The sequence below is a fragment of the Nicotiana tabacum genome, chromosome 15 (assembly GCF_000715075.1).
Source record: "Nicotiana tabacum cultivar K326 chromosome 15, ASM71507v2, whole genome shotgun sequence".
NCBI lineage: Eukaryota > Viridiplantae > Streptophyta > Magnoliopsida > Solanales > Solanaceae > Nicotiana > Nicotiana tabacum.
The window spans coordinates 103,119,386-103,131,841 of record NC_134094.1 but is presented as its reverse complement, the minus strand read 5'-3'; the positions used below and the strand labels follow the sequence as shown (position 1 = coordinate 103,131,841).

Below are 12,456 nucleotides of genomic sequence, written 5' to 3'. Positions count from 1 at the left end.
GAGCTAGCATAAAACTTGCGGGTTCGGCTGAATCAAATAACTTTCGTCCAAATTCTGTATTTATCTAAAAAAAATCTATTGAATATGTATAAATTATTAATTTCGAACCCAGTGACTTAAACGTACTAGCTAGAATTCCGAACTCATAAACTTAAAATCCTGACTCCGTTTCTGTTTTGGGCAGTAAGCTGGCACCAAGTATCCACTAAACTCCATTTATTTTATGGGGCATGCCAAGCTTTAAAAAGCAAGTAATTAAAGAGACCACAAAATCCTCCAATATATAAGTGTCACAGCCGACAAACAAAGAGCAAAGGTTAGCATTTCTTTTAAAATGCCTCATACTCATAGTCGTCTATAAATGTATTTATCCTGAAAGCCAACCAAAGCTCATTCCAAGAGCTAAAATACTTTGCTTTAAAAAGTTTTCTTGGAAGCAAACAGTGAGAGTGCATGACTTTGTTTTTGGTCAACGTGGGTGCATGCCGGCCAACCTCTTCTTGGAAAACATCAAGGTAAATTCCTACAAATTATTATGTTAATTAGAGTTAGTTAACATTTACATCTATATCATTATATATTTGGATTAATAGATATCAACAAGAATTTCAAGGACACCCACAAGAATATAGCTCAACTTAGGGCTTAATTAGTTTGGATGAGCTAATTTTTTCCCCCTGTTTTTTTAATATAATTATGGATTCAGTATTTTAATGATATCATAAAGTAGAAATTATCATTTTATTGAAGTTCTATGCAATGTCTTGAAATGAGTTATGTTCAAGCCTGAGATAAATTGAGGAAGAAGATGAATAGTATTGGGTTATATGAACGATGTCATTCAGGATTTCTAAAAAAACGACTAGACTCACATATAATGAACTAATTGGAGGGTCAGGTTTCTCGGAGTGCTAAAGCATTTTCCCCCAAAAATTACTTTTTAAATTTTTTAAATATTTGTCCATGAAGGAGAAATGCTTTTAAGCAGAAGTAGAAGCATTTGGGAAAAATATACAAATTTTAGTTTCTTCCAAGAAACAGAAACGTAAGTAAAAACTTATTTTTTAAGACAAAATATCTTTACCATACATTTATAATTCTCAAATTATCCCTTATTAATTTAATCTTCTTTTTTATCATCCCTTTTCCTTCTCTTTTTATTTTCATTATATTATTCTCTTTCTCTTGCTTTTATTTCAAATAGTCTCTTTGCTATAAATATATCTTTGACGTTCCTGTTGTTTCTTCTGTCATCCTCTCATATTTCACTTTTTTATTTTCTTTTCAAAATTAAAACTCATATTCCTCTTTGAAATAATTAAGCTAATCATTATACTGAAATATTTTTTTCACAAGGTATAATTTCTTTATTTTTTTAAAGTATACAAGATGGTAATATTACTGTTTCGGTAAAATTATATTTTATATTGATTATAATCTGTAATATATATTTTAAATTTATATTTTATATTTTAATTAAATAAAAATAAAAATAAATTATTTTATAATAAATCTTTGAATACGTTTTTCTCTTATAATTAATACTAATAGTAAATTGAATCTTGATATTATTCTTTTTTGTTGTTTGATACTCAAAAATACTTTTTATAAAGATTAACCAAACATGATTTGCTTATCAAATACTGTAAAAAGCACTTCTCAATTAATGGATTGGCCAACACAAACTTTTACTCTCCAAAAGTAATTTTGTCACTATTTTGGCAGAAGTACTTTTCAAAATTGGCAATTTTTGAACTTGGCCAAACAAACTCGTAATTGGTATTGTTACAATATGTAGTTTATATATGCTATATGAGTTCGTATATGCTGATTAGGGGTGTCAATTGATATTTAAAAATCGACTAAATCGACTAAACCGACCGAACCGTACTGTAGCGAACCGATTATTAGTTTTTTAATAAAATCGTAGGTTTTAATATAAATCTATAACTGTACCGATAATTAGGATATGTTTTTTATTTTACAAAAATAAATCGAAAACTTACCAAACCGTACCGAATAATATATCTATACATTAAGTTTAAAAATAATAAATTATTAAATTTTTCCTTGGGCGTTGGAATTATGAAAACAGTTACAAGCCACAAGTAATTAAACTCAAAATCCTAATTCCCAAACCTATTATGCTATTCCTATTGAAACTAAATTATTTCCGGCATATTCACTCGTAAGATACAAGGTATTCTAGCGATTATAAGTAGCAAACTATAATATGTTGAGTATGTTCCTTTCATATGATTTAGATTTATCTTTTTGAATATTAATCTTCTATAAATTTTATTCTTGAGTCCCAACTTGGTTAATATCTTTCCACCCGTGATATATATATATATATATATATATATATATATATATATATATATATATATATATATATATATATAGAGTATTTACTTAGTTTCTTTTACGTTATTGTAGAATAGTTGATGAATCTAGATCTATAATCTGGTCATCTTTCATGTTTTCTTAATTTATTACTCTTTAAACAGTAAAAATATTTAGAAAGTTTGGCTAAGTCCTATACAACTACGTATTTTATTGCATTCTACTTCTAATAGTGACTTTTATATGACATTAAAAAAATACCGAAAATTAACCGAACCGCATCGATACCGAAGAGTAACCGACATGGGACGGTTTCGAAAAGTCTAAGTTTGATTATACATAATAGAAGAATCAAAAATTTGGTATGGTATAAAATTTATAAAATAACCGACCGAACCGAACCTTTGACACCTCATGCTGATTGAAGGGTTAGATACAACTGGAATGACCGGCAGCGCAACTTATAGCTAAATTAAGAGACTTCGATGAATGTCGAGCTTTAAATTATATCGTGTATGTTCACAAAAACACTTCATGTCTTTGATAAAATAGAACAAATAAGACTTCATCATGTGCACAACAAACTTGCAGGTTTATTCTATAATTTAAAGTAATAAATAATTTGGCATAAATTACTAAGTGTTGAAAATGATTAGAAGCTGGATGATTCTTTAGATGAACTAAATGTTGAGGTTTTATTTTAAGATGTAATATTCTTAAAATGAGGGTGAATGGGAAATGGAGGAAAAATGAAATTTTGAGTAAAATTTTAAGTTTTTCCCCTTAACAATGAGACATTGTCCCATATTGGAAGTGGAAGACATTTTTGGTGGGTATATATATAATTGCTCTTCTTGTAGCTCTTAAAGAGTTAAGAAGAAAGCAAGCCTCTCGCCGTCGTCGTCGTCGCTCGCTCGGCTCGGCTTCGGCTACGGCTACGGCTTCGGCTTCGGCTTCGGCTTCGGATTTGGATTTGGATTTGGTCAAATGATCGATTGATTGATTAATTTTTTGGACCAAATTTATTTGTTAATAGTAAATATTAACGTAAGATTATCCGTATTTGTAAACGGATATTTTCCAATCCGTGTATTGATAATTTGGCAGCCGGATAATGGTCTTCCCACCATGAAGTGCTTGCTCCACAAACATGAAGTGCTTGCTCCACAAACATGTAATGCTTGCTCCACCATGAAGGGTGGACGTTTGGTCTTGCACTCCTTCTTGGCTGCTATATATATGAGCAGCAAATGTTGAAGAAATATACTCAACTCAACATACAATTCGCTCAACAAATTGGCTATACATTGCATTCCTTCCTCTCAGAACTTCCATACGTTTTTCTTAGTATATACTCCTTCGTTCTGCATTGTTTTTTAACTTCAAACAAAGCAACTGTAAGTGTGATTTGCTACCGAACTTTGTGTTCGCCGAAACACTGGGGTTTGAAGTACCGCTACACCAGTGTGTTATTCGTTCTATCCTGGGAGGAAATAATCCATTACCTTGGGTACTAGGAGGGGATTAAATTCCTTAAGGAAACACTGTGAATTTAGTGGGCTCGAATTTATTATTATTGTTTCATTACGTTAACTTATATTTTGCAGAATTAATATTTACAAATATAGGAATATTGATGGGAATAACAATCTTAAGGAATTTAATATTTATTTCTGTACTTGTGTTATTCTTATTATTCTGCAAACTAAAACCTTTGTGGTTTGTGTACTCCCGTTTTGGAGAGTTAAGCCTTCGTGGCGTTTTGTTGGATATTAAAATCTACGTGATTTTTACTCCAGTTTGAAAACGTGTATTAAACGTTTGTTTGTGTCATTCTTTTACAGAAAAGATGATGACTGAAAACGAAAACCAAGCTGTTCCGATGGCGACTGCCAACGCAACGACAAGCCGAACACCGGCGTTGGCACCGGCAGAAAAACCCGAAAAATTTTCCGGGATTGATTTCAAACGCTGGCAGCAGAAGATGTTCTTCTACTTAACTACGTTATGTCTACAGAAGTTCATCAAGGAAGATGTTCCTGATCTGCCGGATAAAACTCCAGATAATGAACGCTTTCTCGTGATTGAAGCGTGGAAGCATTCTGATTTTTTATGCAAGAATTATATTCTTAGCGGACTGGATGATAATCTGTATAATGTATACAGTAGCATGGAGACATCCAAAGAATTGTGGAATGCGCTTGAAAAGAAATATAAGACTGAAGATGCCGGGATGAAGAAATTCGTTGCCGCAAAATTTCTGGACTACAAAATGATAGATAGCAAGTCTGTTATTACTCAAGTCCAGGAATTGCAAGTGATTATTCATGATCTACTTGCTGAAGGTCTTGTAATCAACGAAGCATTCCAAGTAGCAGCAATGATTGAGAAGTTGCCTCCGTTGTGGAAGGACTTCAAAAATTATTTGAAACACAAACGAAAGGAAATGTCCCTTGAAGATCTCATTGTTCGGTTGAGAATCGAAGAGGACAATAAAGCTGCTGAAAGGAGAGGCCGTGGAAATTCAACAATAATGGGAGCAAATATTGTTGAAGCTAACAAAAAGAGGAAGAAGGCTTCTGGTCCGAAATACAACCCAAGCAAGAAGCGGTTCAGTGGAAACTGCTACAACTGTGGAAAAACCGGACACAAATCTACGGAGTATCGTGCTCCGAAGAAAGACAAGAAAAGGGGTCAAGCAAACATGGTAGTAAACCATGATGATGTTGATAACTTGTGTGCCATGCTCTCTGAATGTAACTTGGTGGGAAATCCTAAACTGTGGTGGTTTGATTCAGGAGCCACTCGCCATGTTTGTGCAGTTAGAGAGGCTTTTGCTACCTATGCTCTTGCTGAACCCGGAGAGACAGTTTATATGGGAAATGCTTCAACAACAAAAGTTGAAGGATAAGGGAAGGTATTTCTAAAAATGACTTCTGGCAAGGTCATGACTTTGAACAATGTCCTTCATGTTCCCGAAATGAGAAAGAATTTAGTCTCTACTGGACTTCTTGTTAAGCACGGTTTTAAGTACGTTTTTGTATCCAACAAGGTTGTAATTAGTAAGAATGAAATATTTGTGGGAAAAGGTTACCTCACCGAGGGCCTTTTCAACCTAAATGTAATGGTTGTTGAAAATAATAATAATATTTCAGCTTCTTCTTACTTACTTGAGTCAAATGATTTATGGCATGTACGTTTGGGTCATGTCAATTATAAAACCTTGCGGAAAATGATTAACTTGGAAGTACTGCCCAAGTTTGAATGCGAAAAATCAAAATGTCAAATATGTGTGGAATGTAAGTATGTTAAACATCCTTATAAGTCAGTTGAAAGGAATTCAAATCCTTTAGACTTAATTCACACAGATATTTGTGACATGAAGTCAATACCATCTCGCGGTGGAAAGAAGTATTTCATAACTTTTATTGACGATGGTACTCGATATTGCTATGTTTACTTACTGAATAGTAAAGATGAAGCAATAGACGCATTCAGGCAATACAAAAATGAAGTTGAAACGCAACTTAACAAGAAAGTAAAAATGATAAGAAGTGATAGGGGTGGTGAATATGAATCTCCTTTTGAAGAAATATGTTTAGAATATGGAATTATTCATCAAACAACAGCCCCTTACACGCCCCAATCTAATGGGATTGCGGAAAGAAAGAATCGCACATTAAAGGAGATGATGAATGCGTTGTTGATAAGTTCTGGTTTGCCACAGAACTTGTGGGGCGAAGCCATTCTTACGGCTAATCGAATATTAAATCGAGTGCCCCATAGCAAAACACAATCCATTCCTTATGAACAATGGAAAGGAAGGAAGCCCAACTTGAATTATTTTAAAGTGTGGGGGTGTTTGGCAAAAGTGCAAGTTCCTAAACCCAAAAGGGTAAAGATAGGACCGAAAATCGTTGATTGTGTTTTCATAGGATATGCGACAAATAGTAAAGCATATCGATTTCTGGTTCATAAATCAGAAAATCCCGACATTCATAATAATACGGTTATAGAATCAGATAATGCTGAGTTTTTTGAAAATATATATCCGTATAAAAAGGAATGTGAGTCATTTGGTGAAGGATCTAAACGACCTCGGGAAGAAACAAAAGAAAGTACATGTAATCAGGAGAATCCAAGACGTAGTAAACGTCAAAGAACGTCTACTTCATTTGGACCAGATTTTGTGACTTTCTTATTGGAGAATGAGCCTCAAACATTTAAAGAAGCTATGACTTCTTCGGAATCATTGTTTTGGAAAGAGGCAGTCAATAGTGAAATAGAATCCATATTGAACAACCATACATGGGAATTGGTTGATCTTCCTCCTGGAAATAAACCTTTGGGTTCTAAATGGATTTTTAAGAGAAAAATCAAAGATGATGGCACTATTGATAAATTCAAGGCAAGGCTCGTAGTCAAAGGGTATAGACAACGAGAAGGTCTAGACTACTTTGATACATACTCTCCAGTTACAAGAATTACGTCCATACGGATGTTAGTAGTATTAGCTGCAGTGTATGGTCTTGAAATTCATCAAATGGATGTTAAGACGGCCTTCTTAAATGGAGAGTTGGAGGAAGAAATTTACATGGAACAACCTGAAGGGTTTGTGGTTCCAGGTAAAGAAAAGAAGGTATGTAGACTTGTTAAGTCTCTTTACGGACTAAAACAAGCACCCAAACAATGGCATGCGAAATTTGATCAAACAATGTTGTCAAATGGTTTTAAGATAAATGAATGTGATAAATGCGTGTACATTAAAAATGTTCCAAATCACATAGTCATTGTTTGCCTATATGTGGATGATATGTTGATAATGAGTAATGACATTGCCAACATAAATGCTACTAAGCGTATGCTCAATAGCAAGTTTGATATGAAAGACTTGGGAGTTGCTGATTTAATTCTGGGAATTAAGATCAATAAGACTCCTCAAGGTCTGGCATTGTCACAATCTCATTATATTAAGACAGTACTTGAAAAATTCAAGCACTTGGGCTTTAAAGTTGCAAAGACTCCAATTGACGTGAATCTTGCATTAGCAAAGAACAAAGGCCAAAGCATATCACAATTGGATTATGCTCGTGTATTGGGATGCTTAATGTATATCATGAATTGTACACGACCAGACATAGCTTGTGCTATAAGTAAACTGAGTCGATATACGAGCAATCCAGGCCAATCTCATTGGATGGCAATGAAACGAGTTTTGGGATATTTAGAACATACCCAGAACTTTGAATTGCACTACAGTAATTTCCCTGCGGTGATTGAGGGATACTGTGATGCAAATTGGATCACCGGTTCAACTGATTCTAAGTCCACGAGTGGATATGTATTCACTATTGGTGGAGGAGCGGTATCTTGGAAGTCGTCCAAACAAACATGTATTGCCCGCTCTACAATGGAGGCTGAATTCATAGCCTTAGATAAAGCCGGTGAAGAAGCTGAATGGCTCCGGAATTTCTTGGAAGACATTCCATTTTGGCCCAAACCGTTGGCACCAATATGCATACATTGTGATAGTCAAGCGGCAATTGGAAGGGCTGGGAGCGTCATGTATAACGGTAAATCTCGTCATATACGACGAAGACATAAAACCGTTAGGCAATTACTCTCTAGAGGAATTATCACAATTGACTATGTAAAGTCAAGTGATAATGTGTCGGATCCACTTACAAAAGGCCTAACTAGAGAGGTAGTTGAGAAATCATCAAGGGGAATGGGGCTATGGCCGAGAACAAGTCATTGTGGCGGTAACTCTACCTAGAAGACTGGAGATCCCAAGATCTAGGTTCAAAGAGATCAAACAAAGTCATTAATGACGGTTCAACATTGTCAAATAAAATTTTAGTCCATTCTCGTGATGAGACAATGTTCAGTACCAAGGATAAAGCATTAAGGCTTTTTAATGATTTCTAAATTTGATACGGGGTATATCAAATAGTGTATCTACAGGATGACACGTTTAGGAATCACCTATTTAAGTGTGAAGTGTGAGCCGCTTCAAGGAGAACTTTGTAAGGCCAGTTCTCTACGCACTTATGAAACCAGGCGGTGTTCATGGCTGAAACGAACACAACAATGAGAACCAAAGACGGTTAAGGGTTGATTGTGTGACTTATGGTTGTCTAGGTATACACCAAAGATCGACGGTTCAAAGATATCAAATCTACCGATTGACCGAGTATATCCGACATAAGTTTACTACGGAAAGTTCAAAGGGAAACCTACTTATCCAGATGTAATTAATCCTTGCTTGTAAATCACACAGTTTTTCATGCATACTTCCGTGATATAGCCATTCCCCATTCATGTGGGGGATTGTTGAGGTTTTATTTTAAGATGTAATATTCTTAAAATGAGGGTGAATGGGAAATGGAGGGAAAATAAAATTTTGAGTAAAATTTTAAGTTTCCCCTCTTAACAATGAGACATTGTCCCATATTGGAAGTGGAAGACATTTTTGGTGGGTATATATATAATTGCTCTTCTTGTAGCTCTTAAAGAGTTAAGAAGAAAGCAAGCCTCGCGCCGTCGTCGTCGTCGCTCGCTCGGCTCGGCTTCGGCTACGGCTACAGCTTCGGCTTCGGCTTCGGCTTCGGCTTCGGCTTCGGATTCGGATTTAGATTTGGATTTGGATTTGGATTTGGTCAAATGATCGATTGATTGATTAATTTTTTGGACCAAATTTATTTGTTAATAGTAAATATTAACGTAAGATTATCCGTATTTGTAAACGGATATTTTCCAATCCGTGTATTGATAATTTGGTAGCCGGATAATGGTCTTCCCACCATGAAGTGCTTGCTCCACAAACATGAAGTGCTTGCTCCACAAACATGTAATGCTTGCTCCACCATGAAGGGTGGACGTTTGGTCTTGCACTCCTTCTTGGCTGCTATATATATGAGCAGCAAATGTTGAAGAAATATACTCAACTCAACATACAATTCGCTCAACAAATTGGCTATACATTGCATTCCTTCCTCTCAGAACTTCCATACGTTTTTCTTAGTATATACTCCTTCGTTCTGCATTGTTTTTTAACTTCAAACAAAGCAACTGTAAGTGTGATTTGCTACCGAACTTTGTGTTCGCCGAAACACTGGGGTTTGAAGTACCGCTACACCAGTGTGTTATTCGTTCTATCCTGGGAGGAAATAATCCATTACCTTGGGTACTAGGAGGGGATTAAATTCCTTAAGGAAACACTGTGAATTCAGTGGGCTCGAATTTATTATTATTGTTTCATTACGTTAACTTATATTTTACAGAATTAATATTTACAAATACAGGAATATTGACGGGAATAACATTAAATAACTTGATTTTAATACACTGTGATATTTAAATATTTTCTTCACCTCATTGATAATAAAATCTGTTGAAATGATAAGTTGACAGTTAGATGACCCCTATATCTGTGAAGCATATGCAGTGTTTGGTAACAGTCTGTTAGAATAGCTGGTACATATTAGAGAGTTAGTGGTAGTTAATTAAGTAGCCGAGGTGGTTATATATACACACGTATACAGTGCAATAGCTTAGAGAATTGTATTTTCATTTCTTAACTTCAGTTGAATAAAGCTTCCAGAAAATTCTCTCTCTAAACCTCTCTCCTTTCGATCTGTCAACCAAGCTCAATTCTCACCTAACAATGGTGAAATTTAATATGGTATCAAAGCCAGAGTGAACCGATCGGAGCTAGAGTTTCGTTTTCTGATTTGGTAACTGAAAGGTGCCGCTGCAATTTCTCAAATCAATCTTCGTCTTCTGAAATTTTCTGATTCTGAGAAAATTTTCCAATAGCGACTTAGATATCGATAATCCTCAACATCCTTTGTATCTTCAACCATCTGATTCTCCAGGGAATGTGATAATCTCGGTTCTATTGACAGGAACTGAAAATTATTCCGTATGGAGCAGAGCAATGAAGATTGCATTGCGAGCCAAGCGCAAATTGGAGTTTATCAATGGTACCTGCACTAAAGCACAATTTACTGCTGATTTGGGCGAGGAATGGGAACATGTTAATGCCACTGTTCTCACTTGGATTATGAACACTGTATTGCCGGAATTGGTCAACGGGATAGTCTATGCTAATAACGCTCATGAGGTGTGGACAGATCTTCAAGATCGTTTCGACAAAATCAACGGATCGAGAATTTACAATCTCCATCAAGAAATAACCACAATTTATCAAGGTACTTCTAACGTCTCTGCCTATCATTCGAGACTCAAACTGTTATGGGATGAATATAGTGCTCTTATTCCTTCTCTCCCTATAACACCTAAGACGAGAGATTTCATAGATCATTTAGAACAGCAGAAGCTGTTTCAATTCTTAATGGGCTTAAATGAAAACTATAACGCCATAAGAAGTAAAATTCTACTCATGTCTCCATCACCTAGTGTGAGTCATGCCTACGTTATGCTAATACATGAGGAGAGTCAGAGGAAAGTTTTTACATCTGGAACATCCATGAATGAGATAAATGAGTCTACTGCATTGATGAGTTCTAGGGACAATTCACAGAAATTCAAGAGGTACAACAATATGTATTGTGAGTACTGTAAGAATAAAGGTCACACAAAGGATGTTTGCTATAAGCTGGTAGGTTATCCACCTGGTTATAAAGGAAAGAAGAAGCAGGAATATTGACTAGCAAATGCAACCATGAATGATATCTTCTCTGTGAAGGATGATGCAGCTCAAGCTGCTACAAAAGCAAATAATAATGGACCAAATCAGGGTATGCACAACTATTTTACTGATGAGCAATACAATCAGATATTAAGGTTGCTGAATCCGGATAAAGGAGAGAATTTTGCAGTAAATATGGCAGGTAATGCTGATTCACAATTGTTAGCAGGTAATGCTAATACACAGTTATTGCAAAATTTTAAAACCTCCTGGATCATTGACATTGGGGCAACAAATCACATGACCTCTAATATTAATTTGCTGACTGATGTAACTAGTTTACCTGATTTTAAGAAGAGTAATGTCCATCTTCCAAATGGCAAATCAACTTCAGTTGCTTTCCAAGGAAAATGCACAATAACTGGTGGTGATTTAATTCAAAAATGTTCTGCATGTGCCTGATTTCAAGTACAACTTATTATCAGTCTCGAAGCTTACTAAGGAGTTACATTGCTCAGTATTTTTCTTTCCATCATTCTGTGTGTTCCATTACCTATGCACTGGGAGAGTGAAGGGGAATGGTAAGAAAAAAGGTGGCCTATACCTCTTACTCCCAGATGGTTCAGATAGGAACAAAGTCACACAGAAAATCAGCAGTTATTTAGCAAAGGATACAGTTGAAGACAGTCATGTATGGCACAGGAGACTTGGGCATGTGCCAGCTAAAGTCATGAAGCAGATAGCCTCCTTGAAGGACAAGATATCTACTAGATGCAATTTCAATAATTGTACTGTTTGTCCTTTAGTAAGATAAACTAGGAGACCTTTCCAACTTAGCAATAGTAGAGCAAAATCTATCTTTCAACTATTGCATGTAGACATTTGGGGGCCATATAAAGTGCCTACTAATAATGGACACAAATATTTTTTGACACTTGTTGATGATCATTCTAAGATGATTTGGGTTTTCTTGATGAAGTTGAAAAGTGATACACTGATTCTTTTGAAGGCTTTTGTTAAAATGGTGCATGTACAGTTTGACAAAACTGTTAAAATATTCAGGACTAATAATGGTGCTGAGTTTTATAGTTCATACTGTAAAACCTTCCTATCAGAAAATGGCATACTGCATCAAAGTAGTTGCCCACATACTCCACAATAAAATAGAGTAGTGGAAAGGAGACATAGACATATTCTAGAAGTGGCTAGAGCTTTGAGGTTTCAGGGGAGTATTCCATTACACCTTTGGGGAGACTGCGTATTGACAATAGTATATCTGATGAACAAATTGCCTTCTACAGTTTTATCAGGGAGGTCGCCATATGAAATTTTTCATAAGACAAGTCCTTCACTACACCATTTAAGGATCATAGGATACCTTTGCTTTGCCATAACTATTGAAAAGCCTGATAAGTTCTCTTCCAGGGCCATAGCAACAGTCCATAATACTCAACAGA

General features: G+C 35.4%; 1 protein-coding gene across 2 annotated transcripts in view; it reads left to right on the top strand.

Moving 5' to 3' along the window:
• Positions 1-295: 295 nt before the first annotated feature.
• LOC107822305 (protein GRAVITROPIC IN THE LIGHT 1-like) overlaps positions 296-12,456 on the top strand; it is a 30,145-nt gene continuing 17,984 nt past the window's right edge. The window contains exons 1-2 of one of the 2 annotated variants that reach the window (XR_012699380.1): positions 296-515; positions 3,454-4,115. Coding sequence is in view for 1 of the 2 variants with exons in the window: in XM_075231067.1 (XP_075087168.1) it covers positions 454-515 (62 nt within the window). In the remaining variant the exon portion in view is untranslated. Of the gene's footprint in view, positions 516-3,453; positions 4,116-12,456 lie in introns of those variants that run through there. The other variant, XM_075231067.1, reaches the window with a different exon arrangement.